This window comes from Sardina pilchardus, chromosome 11 (genome assembly GCF_963854185.1).
Source record: "Sardina pilchardus chromosome 11, fSarPil1.1, whole genome shotgun sequence".
Lineage (NCBI taxonomy): Eukaryota > Metazoa > Chordata > Actinopteri > Clupeiformes > Clupeidae > Sardina > Sardina pilchardus.
The window spans coordinates 17,134,226-17,157,028 of NC_085004.1; the positions used below are offsets into that span (position 1 = coordinate 17,134,226).

General features: G+C 43.9%; 1 protein-coding gene across 2 annotated transcripts in view; it reads left to right on the forward strand.

Annotated features, from left to right (window-relative positions):
• The first annotated feature begins 435 nt into the window (after positions 1 to 435).
• Positions 436 to 22,803, forward strand: part of ulk3 (unc-51 like kinase 3) — a 22,387-nt gene continuing 19 nt past the window's right edge. Inside the window, exons 1-18 of one of the 2 annotated variants that reach the window (XM_062548789.1) lie at positions 436 to 483; positions 1,088 to 1,117; positions 1,402 to 1,559; positions 1,664 to 1,804; positions 1,903 to 2,023; positions 2,151 to 2,246; positions 2,365 to 2,508; positions 2,798 to 2,880; positions 3,544 to 3,699; positions 5,182 to 5,287; positions 5,746 to 5,786; positions 6,822 to 6,924; positions 7,227 to 7,291; positions 7,454 to 7,532; positions 9,918 to 9,958; positions 14,061 to 14,108; positions 17,632 to 17,695; positions 22,682 to 22,803. The exon at positions 22,682 to 22,803 is cut by the window's right edge and continues 19 nt beyond it. In XM_062548789.1, coding sequence (XP_062404773.1) covers positions 1,461 to 1,559; positions 1,664 to 1,804; positions 1,903 to 2,023; positions 2,151 to 2,246; positions 2,365 to 2,508; positions 2,798 to 2,880; positions 3,544 to 3,699; positions 5,182 to 5,287; positions 5,746 to 5,786; positions 6,822 to 6,924; positions 7,227 to 7,291; positions 7,454 to 7,532; positions 9,918 to 9,958; positions 14,061 to 14,108; positions 17,632 to 17,695; positions 22,682 to 22,698 — 1,404 coding nt within the window. In that variant the 5' untranslated portion in view covers positions 436 to 483; positions 1,088 to 1,117; positions 1,402 to 1,460 and the 3' untranslated portion in view covers positions 22,699 to 22,803. Of the gene's footprint in view, positions 484 to 1,053; positions 1,118 to 1,401; positions 1,560 to 1,663; positions 1,805 to 1,902; positions 2,024 to 2,150; positions 2,247 to 2,364; positions 2,509 to 2,797; positions 2,881 to 3,543; positions 3,700 to 5,181; positions 5,288 to 5,745; positions 5,787 to 6,821; positions 6,925 to 7,226; positions 7,292 to 7,453; positions 7,533 to 9,917; positions 9,959 to 14,060; positions 14,109 to 17,631; positions 17,696 to 22,681 lie in introns of those variants that run through there. The other variant, XM_062548788.1, reaches the window with a different exon arrangement.

The window sequence follows — 22,803 nt, forward strand, 5'->3', positions numbered from 1 at the left end:
GGGAAAGGAGGAGGGGAAGGGGATAGGGACAGCTGGTCAATGAAAACAAGGGTCACAGCGACATCCTATGGTCAATTTCTTACACTTCAGGTCAAGATAGTAAATACTGGGAATTACTGTGGAATACTGGGGCCAGCAATAATGTACAGAATAAATGCTACATTATTAATGTAGAATAAATGATTGTCATGACTCATGTTGGTCCAATTAATTACACGAGCAATCAAGTTATTTAAAATGCTGTAATACAAATAGTAATACCGAGCAGATCATTTCTTAAAAGACATATTAATAGAGAAATGTGTTTGCATTGAAATGTGCTTTACAAACTGATGAAAAATTGGCGTCGCTGCTTTTATTTTCCTTTTTGCTACTAATGGATATGCAGTACTACATCCAGTCACTAGAGGGCGACAGTCGATTTGAGGTAGGTTTGGAACCTCAGCTGACAGCACGCGTGCATAGAAGAAGGAAATGTAAACAAGCGAGCAAGGGGGCAGGCATATTCCCGGAAGTAGAAACACGAAATGAGCTGGTGATCAACACTCTGCTAACTCCCTTGGACGGCCATATATTTCAGATTTTTTTGCGATCCCATAACTTCATGTAACATGTGCCCTTTGTCTCCCTTATAGCTTCTGTGTATTCTATATAGGGTATCGAAGGCAAAATTAATTCACTTCTTCCCCGTATATTACGTTGGTTTCCCGTAAAGAAGTATTTTAGCATGTCTGTTGTAGGGAAGCTAACGTTCGCCCGTAATGTTTGGATAAGAAGCTGAGTGAGCCTGCACGAAAACCATGACGGAGAGTCATTCGCAAGATCAGTGAAAATGCGTGTAGCCTACGGTAACCTACTGTTTGATATGGTAAAGCATTACCTAGAGGCAAGTACACATAATAATAATATTAAAAAACGAACGTTAACAATTTCAGAGGTTTTCGATCTATCAGACGAGTTACAGCAGGCTAACGTCACGAACTGAATACGAGTCTGCGCAGTACGACGGAAATTTTGTTTCAGCCCCCTTCCATTGAGAACAACGGAGTCTGTTTGTCCATTTCTTTTAGGTCTATGCAAGCGAGCCATTCTGCAGCCGTGCTGTTTAAAGCATTAGGTATCGTTGTGTTATATTTTATCTGTTGTTAGGTGGGAAGGCAATGTAATGTTATGAATATTCAGCTTACCATTCAAAGTCCTGATATTTCTGGTGTAGCCTAGGTAGGCCTATGCTAGGCTACTTGAGTTGAACACTTTCGAATTCAGTGGACCTGTCACTCATTAGCTGATACAGAAAGAGAAATAGCTGACATAGTTCACATAGCCTACTGTCTTATCAGGAGTTACATGTGACATTAAGACGTGTATTGTATAATTTACCATTCTAAACCCCTGCTACAGATTGTTCCATTAATAACACTTGGGATAAAAGCTTGCTGTTGCTGAATGCGCTCGACGGTATGGCTTCGAGTTTCGGACCGCCGAAGCTCGCTGACTTCATCCTCACCGAGAAACTCGGGAGTGGTACCTACGCGACTGTTTATAAAGCATACCGGAAGGTTGGTGTTGTTAACACATACCATTGTATGTGTTTGTAGTAGGCCTACACTATTAGGCTACACGACATAGTAGAATTGGTTAATGGAATCTCCCGTGTGTGCAGGTGGACAGTCGTGAGGTGGTGGCCGTAAAGGTGGTCTCGAAGAAGAGTCTGAACAGGACCTCAATGGAGAATCTACTCACTGAGATTGAGATCCTGAAAACCGTCCGCCATCCCCACATTGTCCAATTGAAAGACTTTCAGGTTAGATCTGTTGTCATAAACCACTTCAGTAGCCACGTCTACTTTTTCCGCATGATTGGCTAATTTTATTGGCTGGTGTTGTTCAACATTCTGCACAGTGGGACAGCGAGAACATCTACTTGATTCTTGAGTGGTGCTCCGGCGGGGACCTGTCGCGTTTCATTCGCAGCCGACGCATCTTACCAGAAAGAGTGGCACGTCGGTTCCTACAACAAATAGGTAGGGGGTAGCTTGTATGAGGAAACCCCCATAAGCCTCTATACACTTTATCATTATAACACTTGTTATGCCAACATGACTGGTGACTCGTGAGCCATCTCAAATTGATTGGCTGTTGTGTGTTTAGCATGTGCCCTGCAGTTTCTGAATGAGCGAAATATCTCTCACCTGGACCTTAAGCCTCAAAACATCCTACTGAGTGGCAATGTGCTAAAACTGGCAGGTATGCCTTGTTCTAGAGGACACACACACACACACACACACACACACACTTAAGGCTTTTGCAGCCCTTCCTCAGACTTTCGTATGTGTTAGTGTGTGATGCATGCATTTTGTTGCAGACTTTGGGTTTGCCCAGTACATGTCTCCGTGGGATGAGCAGAGTGCGCTGCGTGGCTCTCCACTCTACATGGCCCCAGAGATGGTGTGCAGGAGGCAGTACGACGCTCGCGTAGACCTCTGGTCAGTGGGGGTCATTTTATACGGTGAGAATCTGCCCACTATAAAAGTTATTTTATATACACAATATTGACACAGCAGCAGGGGTATAACATAGGAGTTATTTAAATGAATTAGATTGTTTTGGTAGTCTTTGATGCGCCCTTTTTCAATGAAGAGGGAACAGACCAGGGGTTTTGGTAATTCAGTAATCAAGCCAATCTTACTTTTAAATGTATTGATTTAATTTACAAAATAAAGATGGCCTAGTTAGTAACTCTGTTAGTACAAGGCTTGGTCCTGAAACCCTTTCTAAGTCTGTTGTTTTTGCCGCAGAGGCCTTGTTTGGGCGAGCGCCGTTTGCGTCCCGCTCATATGCTGAGCTGGAGGAGAAAATTCGCAGTGACAAACCTATAGAGGTAAGATGTTTTAGTTGCTACGGTATTGGTAAAAGCTATACTTAAAAGTAGGAAGTTCTGCATGTCACTGATTGTAGCTCCAAATAATATTTAAGAAACCAGGGAGGTGCTGTGGCGCAACTGGCTACAGCGTTCATACCATCTTGGGCCCAGGTGCCCACAGGGACCCGGCCTCTAGTCTCATCTGGGTCATTTCCTGATCCCACGCCATCTATCTCTCCCACCTGCTTCCTGGCACTCTTCACTGTCCTCTGTCAATAAACGACAAAAAGCCGAAGAAATGTTTAACAATGCATTTAATAAATCAGTGTTTCGACAATCTATTTTGGTCAAAAGTCGGTTGGTCAGGTGCAATCCTATTGCTGGTGTCAGTCAGCATCTGCAAAGGTCATTGTGTGTGTTTGTGCATCATTAGAGGTAAAGGTTATGCCAAAACTAATGAACTAGAACTGTGAGTCTTAAAACAACCACTAGATGGCGTGCATGTTCACAAGGTTTTCAAATGAACATGCTGAAGTTGTGTTTTATGACCTCATCTTATCTTCTTAACAAGTTGATCATGCTCTTATGATCTCTCTCTCTCTCTCTTTCTCTTTCTCTTTCTCTGCATGTGTGTGTGTGTGTGTGTGTGTGTGTGTGTGTTCCTGTATGTTCCCTCCTCAGTTACCTGTCGGTGCTCGCGTGTCCAGAGACTGCAGAGACCTGCTGATGAGGCTGCTGGAGAGAGACCCGGACACTCGCATGTCCTTCGCTCAGTTCTTCAGCCACCCCTGTGTGGACATGGAGCACATGCCCAGCGGCGAGAGCTTGGGGAAGGCGGTGAGCACCACAGACAGAGGGGAGAGGGCTGGGATGAGTCCCCAGGGAAAGCACTCTGGTCTTGGGTGTAAGCTTTAGACTTTTGAAGTTAGGGAGGTTAAGGTTACATTTCATATAATACTGAATGCCCTCAGACACTGATGGCTAATATTTCATTGACTAAAATGTGCTTCCAAAATTTTATAGTTCTGGTCCTTGATTATGATTGACTGAGTCATGCTCGATGCCCACTAGTGTGTCATGCTTAACCGCACCCCGTAGCTGAAAATCAGTGTAGTTGACGACCTCTCAGGGCTTATTAGTACAGTGAGCACTGGAAAAAAACCCGATCTCTGTTGGCATGGAAAACTGGAAACAAACAATGTGGGGGAAGCCTGCCCCCCAAACAAAAAACAAAAAACAAAAAATCATGCGTGGAGTTTTCCCTTGAATACTGAAGGGAAGGGTGAGGTTGAAATGTAATGTAATGTACATTGTACATTTGTTCAAAGGCTAATATGTTTAAATGTAAACATAAACATCAACAAACGTGACTTCCTGTGCAGTTGCTAACTGCACTGCACTGCAACTGGTGAGTCTGGTAAAAAAATGTTTTTTTTTTGTTCCAACAATCCATTTCTCCTCTGATCATGAGTTTTCAGCATTTGTTTTCTTGCCAAACTTGATGTCATATTTGGCAACACGCAGGACTCTGACACACACTCGTTTGATCTTGCTTGAGTGTTCACACTTCATTCGTTTGCTCCCCATATGGTTGAGTTCAGAGATGTTTGGGGAGTGTGTGTGTGTGTGTGTGTGTGTGTGTGTGTGTGTGGTGGAGGTGTTGGGGTGTACTATAAGGGGAGGCAGAGGGGAGGTCTCATCATTTGACAGCCAGGGATGGTCTTGTTGATGGATTGTGTGAAGTTCGTTAGATTTCATTTGACAGAGTGAGGATTTTATAAACTGTGAGGAGAAATCTGCGGTGGTCTTGTTGAGCTATAGCCTGTATGTGGGAGTGTGTGACTGCAATGCATTTTGAATGAGTGGGTGTGAGTAATGAGTTTTAAAGCAAAATTTAAAACGAATGTCCAAACTGATTTTATGACTCAATTTTGCCCTCTCGTCCACACTCAAACTGTCTGGCACCCTCTTTATTCTTCTTTCACATCCTCTCTCTCTCTCTCTCACTCACACACACACACACACACACACACACACACACACACACACGCATAATAAGTTGCACATTCTTGCTGTTTCTCCCTCTCTGATGTGATACACACATATACTGTATGTACTCACATCAACAATACTCTACTGTTTTCTTATGGTCTCTCACCCCACCCCATGCCCCTCCCTCCCTCCTCTCTCTCTCTCTCTCTCTTTCTCTCTCTCTCTGTCTCTCTCTCTCTCACACACACACACACACACACACACACACACTCCAACCCACTGTCAAACACAGGCTCACTTGCTCACAGTCACTGCTCTGTGTTGTAGAAGGCGCTGGTGCTTCAGGCGGTGCAGAAGGACCAGGAGGGTGAGCGAGGGGCTGCTCTGTCCTTCTACTGCAGTGCACTGGAGCACTTTGTCCCCGCCATCCACTGTAAGTTACAAAGCTCTTCACACGTGCACGCACACACACACATAGATATAAAGCAAACACACACACACACACACACACACACACACAAGCAAACATACATACACACACACGCTCTCAAAAGACACGCATGTATCACAATAGCTGAAAGCAAGCGACATATTAGTAACAGTACGACTCAGAACAGTTTAACAGTTTACACCTTCTCACAGGCACACAGACACACACAGACACACACAGATACACACACACACACACACACACACACACACACACAGTCTTACAATTCATCTCACCATTTGCAGCTATCAAGTGAAGACTGAGCATCACACGCCCAACAACTCCCCTTAAACATACCCATATGCAGACATACACACACACACACACACACACTGCACTATGCTAGTAAGTGTGAGGGAGCTGTAGGTCCCGTCTGAAGTGTGTCCTGTGTTTGTCCCCAGATGAAGCCGACAGACAGAGGAAGGAGGCACTTAGACAAAAGGTGAGAGGACACTCATCGGCATGCAGCATAAACCACTGGAGGGGAGCAATCTGGACTCGGTAGAAGACAAACTCAAGGAGTCGGGAAGTCTCTGTACCCCGAGACAAGCATGAAAAGATGCCTGTGCCTATGTCTCGGTGTGAGGTCTCTGTCGTGCTGCAAGCGAAATCACACTCCTTTCGCTGCAGTTTGTTTTAGCCGCTGTCCAGCTTGAGGGTTTCCAGTTTGCTTGGCCTGTTTTTTTAGAACCATACATCATCACTATTTGAAGTCCCGGTGGTCGACGGTCTAAAGAATGGATCGGCTAGGGTTACAGTTAATTACCTTGGAGGAAGTGATTGTGTACAGCTGGACAGCTACTAAAGAGACATTACAATGTTCTGGAAGCATATTTGGAGACATCATGCTCCGAAAGGCTACATTTCTGTGGGTTTTTCCCACTCAATTCAGTTATTTGAAATTAATGGGAATAAGTTACCTGCTGACAAGAAAAATAGTTTTCAAACCTAAATTCCATGTATTGCCATTGCATTTTAGTGTGTTTGGGTTAAATCATAATGCATGATTTGTAGTCTCTAATATGAAATATGTAAAATGCTGGGCAATTTGCATGAGCAGGAATTTCAAGTCTGTCAATGGCCAAGAATCCACTTGTGTGTCTGTGTGTGTGTGTGTGTGTGTGTGTGTGTGTGTGTGTGTGTGTGTGTGTGTGTGTGTGTGAGTGAGTGAGAGAACACATCTGTTTGACTGCTCTCTCTCTCTCTCTCTCTCTCACACACACATACACACACACACACACACACACACACACACACACACACACACACACACTCAGCACAACCCAGATCCTTACAGACACAATCTGTGTAATGTGCTCATCAGCGCAGAATTGGCACTCTCCAGATGAGCTGTTTAAAACCCCTCAAGTATTAGAGAAGGCTTATTTACCTTAAGCCAGTCCAGCCGGCCTGGACTCTCTCGCCCTAAGACCCTCCGCAGGGGAATGACCAGTGCCCTGGTGGACTCTCCCTGCAGGTGAAGCAGTACGTATCCCGTGCGGAGGAGCTGAAAGCCCTGGTGGCCTCTGATAACAAAATCAGCTTTGAGGAGCGCAGCTCGGCAAGAGACATACTGAGAGGTAAACACGCCGAGCGTTTGCAGTGTTATACAGTACGTCACGTGTTTGGATTATATGATTTCAGTCTAATTTGGAGATGATGTTGCCCGGCTTATGTAAGGGCAATTTTCTTGTTGACATAAATGGAAAAAGTGAAAGCCAAGTAGAAATCAAAAATGAGATATAATAGCACCACTTATTTTAGTGCCATTCCTGTGCATGCTTGTAAAGATGTTGAGTGTGCACAGTGATTGAATCAGCTGATGTGTAATCCTCTCTCTGTGTGTGTGTGTGTGTGTGTATGTGTGTGTGTGTGTGTGTAGAAATGTCTCGGAACCAGCCCCGGCTGCTGGCAGCATTGGATCTGGCATCAACGGCCATATCTAGAGTAAGTAAGGTCCACTGGACCACACCACCTCTCAGAGGTGGGGAAAGAGGGGTGAGCATGTTGGATGCTGGGAGGGAAAATGTGTGTCTTTGTGTACATATATATACAGTATATATATACATATATACAGTATATATATACAGTCCCTCTACTCTGCCATAGGAGGAGATGGGAGATGAGGACTATGACACACTGGACCTGTACCAACAAAGCCTGGGAGAGATGCTGTTGGCACTTGCAGGTAAACACACACACACACACACACACACACACACACACACACACACACACACACACACACACACACACACACACACACACACACACACACACACACACACACACACACAGACACAGACACAGCATTAGACACAGAAATCTTATCTGTCTGTATCTCTCATTTGTTCACTGTAGTCTGTTCCTTTTCAAACCAGCTCCATGAGTTCTTGCCTGAGTCTTAGTCCCTGCTTAAAGCCTGTTTGCAAGATTTCTGCGAATTCTTCTCTCCGATTATTACTAACATGTGTGTGTGTGTGTGCATACATTCTCTCTGCCAGCTCTCACTGAGTGAATGGTGTCTTGTTGAGTGTCTGGCAGGAGAGTGTTACTTTTTAGCCACCTGCTTTGTAGTTACTACTGTTTAGTCATTGGGAAGAGATGTTGGTTTTCCATGCCACCCACGAGGAAGGCCTTGGAGTAGAATGGAGTCCCGTGTGTCTGTGTTTACCTCTATAAAGCTGTGTATCAATCACCAGCTAAAGTGCTAATAGGTAAATATCTGGGAGCGCTTGGTGCTCTGGGGCTCGGTCTGATTTGATGGATGTCACGTGTCTCTCTGAGCAGGCCTCGAGCCTCGGAGGTCATCGCCAGCAGGCAGCAGAGCAGCTACCCACACGCCATCTGACTCTGAATCGGATCAGAGCCAGATCAGAACCAGATTGGGGTGTAGATCAGGACCAGGTCAGGGCCGTGTCAGAGCCAGATTAGGGACACATGGAGGCCAGATCAGCACCATGACAGAGGCGGGTCAGGCTCAGACGAGGAGTTGGAGTCAGCTGTGTGTTTTGGGGGAGTTGTTGCTGCGCGGTGTGTGTCCCGCTGGCAGCTGTGGAGACGGTGAGTCATGGCGCTGTTGAACAGCACTCCAGGGTCTGCAGCCATCGCACAGCTCCTCCACTCTCCTCCTCTGGTCCTCCCTCTTCCCTCACTCCTCTCCTCTCCTCTCCTCTCCTCTCCTCTCCTTCCATGCTGTTTTTTTTCTCGTGTGTGCTCTCTCTCTCTCTCTCTCTTTCTCTCTCTCCATTTCTCTCTTCTGGTGTCTCTCTCTCTTGCTCTCTCTGTTTTTCTTCTTCTCTTTCTTTTTCCTCCCTCGCTCCACGGCCTGGCCTTTATTAGCGCCGGCTCCATACGACCTCACACGGGAGATGGGCCTAATGGCACAGAGAATGTTGGCTAAGGAGCCAGATGTGTGTGTCGTGTGTGTGTGTGTGTGTGTGTTGGTGTGTTGTGTGTGTGTGTGTGTGTGTGTGTGTGTGTGTGTGTGTGTGTGTGTGTGCACGCGTGTGTGTTTATGTTTAGTGTGTGTCATTTAGGGACATAGAGAATGTGTGTGTGTATGTGTGTGTGTGTGTGACTGAAAGAGAGCATGCATGTGTATGTAAGTGTAATAAGGACTGATGGAGTGTGGGAGACAGTGAGTTCTGTGTGTGTGTGTGTATGTGCGTGTGTGTGTATGTGTTAGAGAGAGAAAGAGAAAGAAAGAGAGGGAGGGAGAGAAAGAGGGAGAGAGCGAGAGAAAGGAGAGAGAAAGAGAGAGAGCAAGAGAGTGAGAGCAAGAGAGAGCGAGCTGTGCTCAGGCCCTGGGTGCCAACTCTGCGTGTGTGGTATTCAGCCGCTGCCATCTGGTTCCCATCGAGCGCGCTCCGTCCGCTTCTCAATGTTATTACACTTCTGGAAACAAATAAAAACTATTATCTCTCAGAGAGGCACAGGGGCCCGGCCCCTCCTGCCGGGATCAAGACGGCTCTGCACTGTGGCACGTTAGCATAGTGGGAGGCATGAAAGGAGGGAGAGGGAGAGGGAGGGGGAGAGGGAGAGAGAGAGGACAGAAAGAGAGAAGGAATTACAGAATGATACCCAAAATAAGGGTAGGCGGGAGAGGGAGAGAGTGCCAAGAATGAGAAACAGAAGGAATTAGTAAGCAAAAAGCAGGGAGCAAGAGACGCAGGCTTAGTCTGTATGGTGTATAGTTTCATGTGTAGTTAACCATATGGTACATATATAGTTACATGTATAGACCGTTATAGTAAGCTGGAGAGGTGTTATGCCAGTTGGGTTTAGAAAGGCTTGTTTTCACTGAAGCCTCACTTCACTTCACCTGAGGCCTCCATTTGCAGTTTATTTTCTCTCCCTAAAGACCTTGCAGGAAAGAAATACAAAACAAATTTGAGACTTATTTGTTTTTATTTCCCCTGCTTGATAAAAGATTTGTCTCTGACATGCCTGTGCTCGTGATGGATGAGTTTATAGTAATGTCGTTTATAGAATAACATAGTGATGTATGTCTCTATTTAAACCCATCCCCATCCTCTTCCCCTCTCCCCTGCTCATCCTCCCTTCTCTGTAGCTGAACCCCAGGGCCGCAAGAGAGAGCTGCTGCACAGTGAGGTAAGTGTGTGTGTGTGTGTGTGTGTGTGTGTGTGTGTGTGTGTGTGTGTGTGTGTGTGTGTGTGTGTGTGTGTGTGTGTGCGTGCGTTTGCGTGGGTGTGCATGTTTCCTGTGCATATGTGTATGAATGTGTGCTTGCCTGTGTTTGTGCATGTGTGTGTGTGTGTGTGTGGGAAAGAGAGAAGAGAGAAAGAGAGAGTGCAAAAGTGGGAGAGAGCACCTCTAACCCTGCACCTGGGGGCATGTAAATCTGTCCCACCGACCTCTACCACTATAAACACATATATCTCTCTCACCCCATGCCCCAGATCTTGCACACACACACACACACACACACACACACACACACACACACACACACACACACACACACACACACACACACACAGCGCTGACTGACACCCACCTGGGAGTGCAGGGCAGGGGGGAGTCCTGAATAGAAGCTAATAATGCCATACATCACTGCCAGGGCACTTAAGCTCAGATAAATCACCAGGGCGGCCCAGGGAGAGGCCTCGCCACAACCACACAGCTGGAAGAGGGGCATCACGGGAAAAAGAGGCCCCAGACGGGGACGCGGCGGGGTGGGGGAAGGGAAGGCAGAGCCGGGGGCCTCCGACTCCGGCCGCATCTTATTATGGAGCTTTAGCACAACTGAGCGGAGACATCATGGTGTAGTGTTCATTTAATGAGTGCATAGAGGGGCGGAGAGTAAGTGCTCCACTTCAGATTATTTGGGTCTTCGAGTAGGAACGAGTGGAAGGCCCGTTTTAGACGTCTCTATGATCTGAAAAACGCCGCAGAAACTGTGCTGCATTATTCTTGATAGAACAAAATAATGATTATGGCTATGGTTATTATTCATACATTATTTAGAATTTAGCTCTTTGGAAGGCATCTTTTAATAGTTTCATTCAATCTTGGACTTGAAATGCCTGAATCAATTATGTAGTGTTTATGAACATCAGGCTGTGTATGTAAGTTGATTTGATCCAACTCAGATTGGATACGTTCTGAGTAAAGTGCTGTCTCTCTCATCCTCATTGTCTGTGCTTGCAGTGTGCTGAGTGTTGAGACTTAAACTGTGCACAGCCTGGGGCAGATTACTCCCCATAAAATACAGATCCATACACTCGCCATATGAGTCATCTGCCTGGAGCTTTACGTACGGAGCCCTACGGGCCTGCTGGAGTTTAGAATTCTGTTCCTACACATGGTGTACACACTAATGCGTGAGTGGGCTCAGCTGCCAGTTCTTAATATATGTTCCAAGTTTTTTTTTCTGTAGTCGCATGTGTGTGTGTGTATGTGTGTGTTAGTGCGTGTGTATTTAAGTGTGTGTGTGTTAATGCGTATGTATTTAAGTGTGTGTGTGTGTGTGTGTGTGAGTGTGTGTGTGTGTGTGTGTGAGTTAATTTGTATGTACAGTACCCTCCAGAATTATTGGCACCCTTGGTAAAAGTTGACTAAAAATAGGTCTAAAAAATAATCTTTAGGTGATTTATTGTACTCCCACAATGAAAACAATGAGGAAAAATACACCCTGCAAGGGAAGCAAATTTATTCTGAGAAAAAGGAAAATCTCATAAAGAAATAAATGTTTTTAATAAAAACACGTCACTCACAATTATTGGCACCCCTACTTGTAATACCTTCTTAAACCTCCCTTTGTCAATAAAACAACATGTAATATTTTTCTCTGACACCCCATAAAGATTGAGAATACAAAGTAAGGGATTTAAGACCATTCATCTTTACAAAACCTCCCCAGATCGTCCAGATTGCTAGGTCCACACTTGTGCATTCTTCTCGTTGACTCATCCCACTGTTTTTCTATGGAGTTTAGATCAGGGGACTGCTATGGCAATGTCTGAAGCTTGATTTTGTGTTCAGTAAACCATATTTGTTTTGATCTGTGCATTTGTTTTGGTTCATTGACCTGATGAATTATCCAATCATGACCAACTTTTAGGGCCTTGGCAGAGATTGTTTGGTTTCCTTTGAAAATGTTCAGGTTTTTCTTGGTGTTCATGATGCCATGCACCTTAATTAGGTTCCCAAGGCCTTTGGGAATTAAAACAGCCCCACAATAGCACAGCCCCTCCACCATAATTCTGATTAGGCATGGGGTTCTTTTTGGTATAGTCATTCTTCTATGTACGCCAAAGACACCTTAAGTGTTTTTAGCAAAAGAGCATAATTTTATTTTCATCTGACAATAGACCACACTCCCAGACATGTCATGGTACCATTCAGTAACTCCTGCCATTTACATTGTTCATTAAATGACTCTACTGGCTTTAACCTGACATGCTGTCTAAATAATCTATTAGCAGTGAGGTCACTTTTGAAGATTTTTTGGGGGGACTTGGTGACCCCAAGATGATAGCTTTGTCTGTAACTCTCAACAGTGGTTCTTATGGATTTTTTTGCCTATCATACCATCCTCCATACTGTGCGTGGGAGCAAAATAGCCATGGGTCTTTGTCCAAGCATGTTTGCCACATTTCCAGATGATTAGAACCTTTTAGTCATCATTTTAACTGGAAATATAGGCATTTTCAACAAAATACCTAGTTTCCATAGACATTCTCTTACTTACAAATGTCAACACAATTTCTTTTTATTTCAATTTAGTGTATTCTCTTGTCTCTCCAATGTTGAAAAATGACTAGAGGATTTAGCCTCTGAGTGACTTCATTTTCATACCATAGTGAAAAAGAACATCATGAACTACTTCTGAAAGTTCACAGACACTCTGATTTACTTTAAAACGTTGCATTTACATAGGAAAATGCTCCTGTTAAATGTTGTACATAATATGTTTCAGGGGTGCCAATAATTGTGAGCAAGCTGTTTTTGTTCAAAATATTTATTTCTTTATGAGATTTTCCTTTTTCTCGGAATAAATTTGCTTGCCTTGCAGGGTATATTTTTCCTCATTGTTTTCATTGTGGGAGTACAATAAATCACCTAAAGATTATTTTTTATACCTATTTTTAGTCAACTTTTACCAAGGGTGCCAATAATTCTGGAGGGTACTGTATTTAAGCGTGTGTATGTGTGTGTGTGTGTGTGTGTGTGTGTGTGTGTGTGTGTGTGTGTGTGTGTGTGTGCGCGCATGTGTGCGTGTGTGCGCGCGCGTGTGTGTGTGTGTGTGTGTGTGTGAGCTCTGATGTGCTGAGGCCTGGACTGGGAGGCTTTGCCAGCATCAGAGGGAGATTAAAGCCAGGCACCAAGTATCAGACGAGCAGAGCAATGCAACGCAGCGCAGAGCAGCGCAGCGCATTGGAGCAATGGAGCAGTGGAGCAGTGGAGGCAGCCCAGGGCTGAGGCTCTCCAGTTCAGCCGCCTGACTGAACCGAACTCCCATGCTTGCTAAACCAATACTGCGGCGCCAGAAGAATGCGAAATCTGAAATATCTGTGTGTGCGCGCCGAGGGTAATGCCTCAAGCCTCGAGCGGGACGGAAGGGAGAAGAAAAACACGGGCCAGTGAAGGGGAGAGGAAATTGGGGATAGTGAACGAAAAAAAGAGAGAGAGAGAGAGAGAGAGAGAGAGATTGTTGTCAGCAGTACGGCTCTGATCACACTTTCCCATTCTTCTCCTCCCTTACTCTGTGCTCACAGGAGCCCTGACCTTCCTGCGACCTTTACCTTTCAGTCCGCTTTCCTCATGTGTGATTGGTGCGCTCAGTCCTGTTGACCAGATTGCACGTAAATAAGCCACATCAAGGCTTTGCTGTCCACTCAAGGTCTCTCTGTGTGTGTGTGTGTGTGTGTGTGTGTGTGTGTGTGTGTGTGTGTGTGTGTGTGTGTGTGTGTGTGTGTGTGTGTGTGTGCTGTACACGTATGCACTCCAGGTTGTGGTGAGGTCACCCTGACAATCGAGTCGTTCGGGGCTCCTGGGTGGCTAAATCATGGTGTGTGTGTGTGTGTGTGCACCTTACTCATCCCTGCAGCCTTGCCTGTCATGCTGGACACTCAGGCCAGTGATGGGAGGGCCAGCTGAAATATGAGGGCGTGGACACATGGGGCTGTGTGGCCATTAGGCCGGGGGATTGAGATGGAGTGGGGCAATTGATTGTCCTTTTCCCTTCCAGATTAAAAGTCTCATGACCAGAGCGGAGTATCTGAAGGAGAACATGAAGGTGAGCACATACACACACACGTACACACACACACACACACGTATACACACACACACACACACACACACATATATACCCACATACCCCCCCCCCCCCCCCCCCACACACACACACACACATATACACACGTATCCACACACACACACACACACACACACACACACGGCCCTTCCTGTCTCCTGACATTAGGGCAGCTGTAGTGTTTATAGCCCTGTCAGTATGAATAAAGTGCTCTATCCTGTGTGGCGCGTTTACATTGCTGTTTAGGTGATGGTTTTATCCCCAAACACGTAGCTCACACCGGCCCAGAGGGGTGACTCCGGGGCCACTCAGGATTTACTCGCGCTTTACTCAGGGAGCACTGACAGGATACTAAATACCACAAGCTCCATAAAGTCCTTGTTAAAGGCCTTTACTTACACATTTTGTTGTTATAATTACATATTTATTTACAAATGATTATGATAGTTATTACCAGGGTGTCCGCGGGGTCTTAAAAAGTCTAAAAAAGTCTAAAATTACACATTTTCGATTTTAGGCCTAAAAAAGTCTAAAATATAGAGATATTTGCACTGTAAGTCTAAAATTGAGTTTGGGTAATTTAAGACCTACGTTTCAATGCAAGATATCGACAAAGAACTAATGTTTTTTTGTTTTGTTTTGCGTCCTTTTCCACGCTGTTGAATGCTGCCCTTAAACTGTATGCAATGCGGGTTAGAATTGCGAAACATTATTGGCTAATTCTTGTAATTGACACTTCTCTGGGCCAATCGAAGGCTAGCACTTGCTTCAGTGCTCAAGTTGAATCTTGAACACAGCGCCAAGTTGACGTTTGGATAAGACGCCTGGCTACCGCGCCAGTCCGGTTCACAAATATGAACGTAGAGGTAAAGCGGCCCCTTCTAAGTGCATTTATTTCTTGGACCGAAAGCCGTGGAGTCCATTATCCCACTTATTCCAGTGTTACCATTTGATTTGTGTTAATTTCCTGTTATGATGTAAACGAAACAGAGACGGTGTAACTAGACAATCTTTGGTTTAAATCGCTAAAAATATGTTGTCTTGTTAGTAGAACTAGGCTACTTTCCACCACATATCAACTTATTTCTAAAGTTCTATCTCTTTTCTATGAACCTTTAGCTTTGAAACATCAATTGCTCTATATGCCATCCAACTAGCTAAAATCAACCACCGTCATGTGCGACAATGTTATGTTCTGAACGTCTACAGCCTGGATGCAACGTGACCGTTCATTTAAACTTCACAACGAGTTTGCCAAATTACGGCCAACAAATTGGATCTAGGTCATAGGTGTGCAAATAACGTTTAAAGGGATATTCCGCCATTTTTGGAAATACGCTCATTTTGCAAACGTGCCATAGGCGCAGTGATATCGTACGCAGCATCTGAAAATAGTCCCTATAGACAACAAGCAGTAGTAGTGCCAGTAGTTTGCAAGTTGCCTTGATTATTACGCCAGATGAGAGTGTAGTTCCATGTCAAATCAGCCTAGAAAAACGCCAGGTTTCATTTTCAGTTGGTCTTATTGCACTTTCTAACTTGAGAGGAGACACGTTTTAAATGGGAAAATTACAAAAAATCTTAGTCACTTTTAAACATGAAGCTAGCAGGCGAGAAGCTAATGGTCTAATCCGATTCAATGATCTATGCTAGGCTGCAGTTAAAAGTTGTATCGCCAGACTCACAGAATGGCTAGATGAACGGGAACAAGGTAAATATCGATTGTTTTGCTTGAGGGGAGGTGGAGAATGAGCGTATTTCCAAAAATGGCGGAATATCCCTTTAATGCACCCTCTGTAGAACGCAGGATGTGCATTGATTTGCATTGAGCTCAATGAGCATCAAACAGACTAATAGGCTAACTGGAAAAAAACACCATGCAATATCTAGCTATGGTGAAGAAGAGTATGTGATGATGTGGGGCTATTTTAATTTCTAAGGCCAAGGGAACTTTATCAGGATGCATAGTATCCTGGATCCATGAAATAGCTGGCCTTTAAAAATAAAAACATAGGCATATAAAAAAAATCCTCCTGCACCTATGGGAATTGACATAGGGGTCAAAACAGGCCTACTTACTGTATGCCCCCTGTATTTAAGTGAGAATATTTATTTATTTCAATACATTCTTCATTTTTTGAAGAAAATACTCATTTTTTTTTATTAAGGCATGAAGATGATTTTCTATTCCTCTTTTAAGTCAACTTAAGCATGGGTTCAAATACGTATTCTCCCCTGTGTGTGTGCGTGTGTGTATGTTTGTGTTTACATACATCATACATGTATATGTATTATATATATTTATTATATGGCTCTCTAGAATGTTGAGAGAGCTCCCATTCACTTTGAATGGGCCTCCCCAACGTTCTACCGGTGATTAATATGTATAATCACCGGTGAAAGTATATAATGACCGCTGTCAATGGCAACGGGTTTTGTGCTTCTAATTCACGTCTTTCATATCAATCCGCAACAAAGCCGTTCGCTGGTTGCAATGGAATTTCATTGAAAGTTACCAAGTATGTTGCCAGGCAACACCTAACAACTGTCAACTGTGGCGAACTATTTATTTTCTAGAAGTTAGCGGAAGCCACCAAACGGTAGCCAAGTCATTGCTAAAGACACATTGAGTTAAGTTTCATTTCTCTTTTTGGCAAGTAGCCATATAATAAGCGGGATAATGTATAGAACGCCGGTCATTATCGGAAAATAATTCCCTTCAGGACGAAGCAAAACCCCTCCGCTGCGCGTCGGGGTTCTGTTCATCCTGTCGGGAATTATTTTCCGATAATGACCGGCGTTCTATACATTATCCCTTACTAATATAATAATATAATATAATATAATATATAATAATATATATAGTAATACATAACCCCCCCTGTCGGACACTGTCACCTTTTTTACGCTGAGGGGTTTCCAGGTCTGGATGCAGTAGCAAGTTTTTGATTCTCTGTGTGCGAGCAAATATCAATTGACCGCAATCTGGCTTTGTTATTTCTTTTTTTAATATTTCGTGAAGGTCTTAAATTTAACCCATGATGGTCTAAAAAAGGTCTAAAAAAGTCTAAAATTGCACTTGTTAAAACCTGCAGACACCCTGGTTATTACAACATGACCCTGTTGAGCTCCACAACTTCAAACTTTTTTGAAGAATTTGAGAATTTTAAGTTGACTGTTGAAATGCAGTTATTATCTAATCAGAAGTTCAAAATACAGTAACCGCAGGTAAGAGTTGTACAAATATTGTATATAGAATGTAAATATTTTCAGTAAGTACAGTATGCAGGGCAGAAGTGGACAATGTTGAGTGCAAATAAAGGGTTGTTTGCACAGTATGATCAGGATGTACATTGGAGTGGTTTATACATACAGTAATACAGGTTTACCCTGTTATCTCTAAGGAACTCTTACAGTTTATCCCTACGAGTGCTTTAATCATTGTGTCTTGTGTGTGTGTGCGTGTGTGTGTGTATGTGTGTGTGCGTGTGTGGACTCTCAGATGCGTGAGACGAAGACCGACGTGTCCCTGGACAGAGAGCCGCTGTCCGAGTCTGTTAGAACATGTAAGTACACAGCAGCAGCAGCACCCACGACTCGAGCGTCAAAGTCTCAAAATAATGATCTGCACACACGTCTACTTGTGTGTGTTGCCATATTTATTTGTGTGCCTTGTAGCGGTGTAAAAAATAACCGATACATATCGATATTCGTTTTTAACCTGTAAAAGACGACTACATCGATGCATCAAGCCTCGTTTCGAATTTTTCATGACATGAATCGGTTATTGTTTCGATTTAAAAGAAACAAATCGGTTCACATTCGCAAACGTTTCTGACTTGACCGTCTCTTATGAAATACTCGATTTCCTGGCCTGGTGCGTGGCTGTGTGCATCCCAATTTTGATTTGAGAACAATGACAGCCTCTCATTGGTCAAAGATGGCATAGCCTATCACGTTCTTCTATCCATTCCAACGAAACGTGCCCTGGACGTGCCTGAAGGAATGAGATGCTAGTCTTCCTCAGAAAAGATTTCTGACAACTCCGAACCTATATTCAACGCGCCGGCGAAACTTAAATCCAAAGTTTGGAAGTCGTTTGGCTTTTTCAAAAGAGAAGGTCTCTTTATATGGCTCTGGTTCTATCTCTCCCGTTGTCAAGCGGGCATATCCCAGGATTCTGATTAACTTTAACTTTGAAAGATCGCTACTTTTATAGCCTACATGGCATCCAACTAGCTACAATCCACCTCCGTCATATGCTACAATGTTACTATGGTTCTGCACGTCTGTATTTCAGCTTGGATGCAACGTGACAGTTCATTTAAACTTCGCAACGAGTTTGGCGAATTAATATTCAAGTGTGATACGGGAACTACTTCAAAGGTAGCATTAAGTGCAGAGATTTCAGAGACTTTTGCATAGCCTCTCTCTCTATGTGTGTGTGTGTGTGTCTGCAAAACCTTGGTTAACTTCCACTTCCAAGTCACTTGCCACTTTAGACTCTTAGGGACATGAATGTATGAATATGTAGCCTACTCTGTGTGTTTGAGACTTTTTGTGTGGTGTTGTCCTCTCTGTTGTATTGTAGCATATTTCTTCCTCAAAGATTTACAATGTTTACCAGGAGTAGTTTTGTGGTTATTCTTTGAAATGAAAACATGATCTCATCTCAGGGCAATAAACGACGTCCTAATCTTTAACGGGCTATTAACATGCTAGTTAATGGGGACTCTCTGAAGAGTCTGTTGCCCCTATAGCTTCATTGAAAACGTCATTGCCCCAGCTTGGGGCAATCTGTGTGTACAAAAGTTTATGTGGTGAGGTGAGGCGGGCAGTGAAGTGACCGAGACTGAAACAGAGTTGCAAATGTGCTTTATAGTAAAGTACCTCTAAAACATCTGTACCTGCTGCAGAGCTTAAAGTTCGGTTACAGATGAGTTCTGTCTGAGGGCTGGTGTGAGTTTCACTCTGACTTTCCGAGGTCTTGTTTTTCTCCGGCTTGTTAAATGTGAGCCTCCTCTCTTGCCGTAGCGGCCTCCCAGAGGGAGCATCTGGCTCTTTGGTTTCAGCTCTGTGCCGAGAGGGCAACGCTGTCAGCCAGTGAAAAGCCACCTGGTGAAAGTGTCTGCTCAACTCAGTCCCACACTCACATACTTAACACACACACACACACACACACACACACACACACACACACACACAAAGACAGTGAGAGAGATACCCCTGTTACACTCATACTTATGCCATAAAACAAACACACTGTCACACACACACACACACACACACACACACACAATCAGAGAGAGAGAGAGAGAGAGAATGTGTATTACCCCTGTTACAGTCTTAAGTTATAAAACAGCAGACACACACACACACACACACACACACACACACACACACACACACACACACACACACACACAGACACACACACACACACACACACACACACACACACACACACACACACACACACACACACACACACACACACACACACACACACACACACACACACACACACACACACACATGCCTCTGGCAGTCAGCCTGAGTAGAGAAGGCCTCTAACCTTCAGCTCAGATCTGGACTCATGCCACTTCCTGCAAAAAAACATCTACACTCGGCCATCAGGAGCAGAAATTTGTGTGTGTAAAAGAAAGGGGGGAGTAGAAAGAGAGAGAGAGAGAGAGAGAGAGAGAGAGAGAGAGAGAGAGTTGAGTTGATTTAAGGCTTCTTAGGAGAAAGAAAACATATCTAACAAAGACTACTAAGTCAGTTTGAAACAGATTACTGATTCTAAACTTTTAAATCCATGCATTCTCCTGGTTCACATACATTTCTTTTCATCCTGGAGACACACAGATCCTGCACCATTCTACAGGAACTATTTACTCTACGTAGTAATCACACCCTTTGTCCTCTCACACTCACAATCAAACACTAGTCATCTGTCCACTACTGGCCACTTAAACTGTGTGTGTTTGTGCCACTCTGAGCATTGTAGACGTGTCGGCGTTGTTTCCTAAACACAACAGGGTGAGTGTGGACTCATAAATAGTGTCTTGGGGTCGTTTCCTCAGACACAAGTAGTGTGAGCAGGCCTGGTGAACCAAAAGGCTTATGGCAGAGACGTCCCACGCCGGACAGTCAGTCCTCCAGTCATTGTCAAAGTCTGTTATAAATACAGAACACACAACAACAGAATAGATAACAAAATTACAACATTATTCATGCTGTTGTCTAACTTGCAGAATCTCCAAAAAGTCTATTTAAGGACAGCATTCAGGATTTATATATTCTGTGTGTTTGGTTAGGATGTTTAAGCTTTATGGCCAGTACATTTCTACAGATTCAGAACATTTAGACTGACACAAGATATGCACAAACAAAGCTGAAGTTTGGGTGCTCAGAGAAGGTCTGAAAGGAACCCATTTATCTCTCCTCCAAGTGATTTGAGTGCAACTCCCATGGTTAGAAATGCTTGAAAAACATTATTAAAACATTATTAGATGTCTTGTGCCAGATTGTAGCAAATTACTAGTTTCTGCCAGTAGTCCCTGGGCAGGTAGATGTTAGACGCAATAAAATACAGACAACGTATTTACAGTATACAGTACACAAATAACAAGATACAAAAAGTCATGAAAATCTACAGACATTATTGTCCCCCTATCCCACCTCATCTAAAGCTAAAACTAGAACCCCACTTCCCATACACACAGTAATTTAGCACAGCAATTCATAGGTGGGACTAAGTCTGCTTTGTTAACAACCAACCCTTTGTTAAGCGTGAGAATGAGTGCAAGTTAGTGCATGAAATTAGCTCAGTAGGACGAGTATTCCACTGATTTAGAACCACGAAGGAGAGTGATGTCCTTCCAAATACAGTTTTGCTTAGTGGAAGACTACATTCACCCCACATGGCTGATCTAGTTACTCGTATTGTTTCTTTCAGAGCAGAGTCTTGAGTCTTTTTTTTTCAAAGGAGGAGCAGAAGCGTTAAGAATTATTGTTTGAATTAAGCAAACATTAGAGTGGAATATAACATGTTCAAGATTTAGCATGTCATATTTAGTGAGAATATGACTGATGGTTATGATGTGGCTTTTTGTGATGGATCTCAATGGCACTTTTATGTTATGATTCAATGGTACGAGAATTTCTTTCTAGTTTGATAGGTTCAATTTCAGTGTATTGCTCAGCTGTTTAATGTTTTTTAAAGGTGATAGATTGAATTAAGGCTGACACCCAGAACTGATCCTCTTTTTTTTATTGTTTGCAAATTTACAAAGATGTCAGGACACTCTAAGTTTGCACCTTGTAACACTCAATGCAAGACAGAAATTAAGCAGCCAATCGGCAACCATTTCCATTTCGTTTGTTGGTTTCAGAGAAACCTCTGTTGCATTTTCCCGATGAGTATATAAAACAGTGTCATCAGCATACATTAGTATGTCAACACTGAATAGCAGCGGTCCTAAGATCAACCCTTGTGGTACTTCCAGTGTGGTGACAAAGTGTTATTCAAACTCACACACCGGTAAGATTTAATCCAGTTTTTAGTGTGTATGGAGAGGTCGTAGCCGGATGATTGGCAGTGTCAAAAGCCTTCCGTAAAACAAGGGAAACTGCTCCCACCACTCGTCCTTGATCTAGGTTTGTACTTCAAGGAAGTAGCAGGAGGCTGTTTCAGTAGAATATTTTTTTCAATTGCATTTGATCTAGAAAGGCCTTGGAATCCAGGTGGGCGATTAGTTGTTCTGCGTGACACTACTTTTTCTATAACCTTAGAGAATGCTATGAGGATGCTGATAGGCCAATAGTTGCTGAACATCTGTGAGCCCCCAGAACATTATGTCCAGAGGTAACTATGCGGCAAATGTGAGGCTACTGGGGAACAATCTCTCATGTATTGACTTGTTTATTAAAATGGTTAAAGGAGAGGTAATGAATTCTCTGCCATTTTAAAAATTAAGTACCAAGACCATATAGATCTTTTGCTTTGCTGTTAAACAAGATTGAGAGTATTTTTCCAACCATTGCCTCATTTGTAGGTGTCATATTTAGGGCAGAATCGCCACTAACCAATGTTGAAAAGAGGTTGGTTTTGTTCATGGCAGAATCGCTAATAACCAGTGTGGAAGGGTGGAGGGTTTCTGGGGTTCTGGGCAGCATAGTATCATTTCTGGTGTACAAGGACTTTTAAGAGCTATCATATAATATGCAGACAAACATGTGTGGGATTGTTTGCTGGTAGGGGAGTGAAAAATAAAAATGATGGATTGTGTTATCAACATCCCATCAATCCTCTCCTGTTACTGTGACAACATGGCATGATACGGTGTTAGTCAGGCGGCAGCGTGAGAACGGGAAAGCTCCGTTAATACGGAGGGCCCCTCTTTAAAAAGCACCCTGCGGTGCACGGAAAGTGTGTCTGAGCCTGCTCTGAGCTTGTTTCTCCTGCATCCGTCTGTGACCTGTCAACACTCTGGCTGGTGCCTTCACACCTTCCTGGGGTTCTAACCCATCCGCTCTCCCCCCCGCAGCCTGCTGTCTCCAGTGAACAAAGCCTCTTCGCCATGGCGACGGGAACACTCGGGACGGACGGAAGTGACCTCACCTCAAGCCTCAACCTATCCTGGATCTCAGTCTGGTTTTTGGACACCAC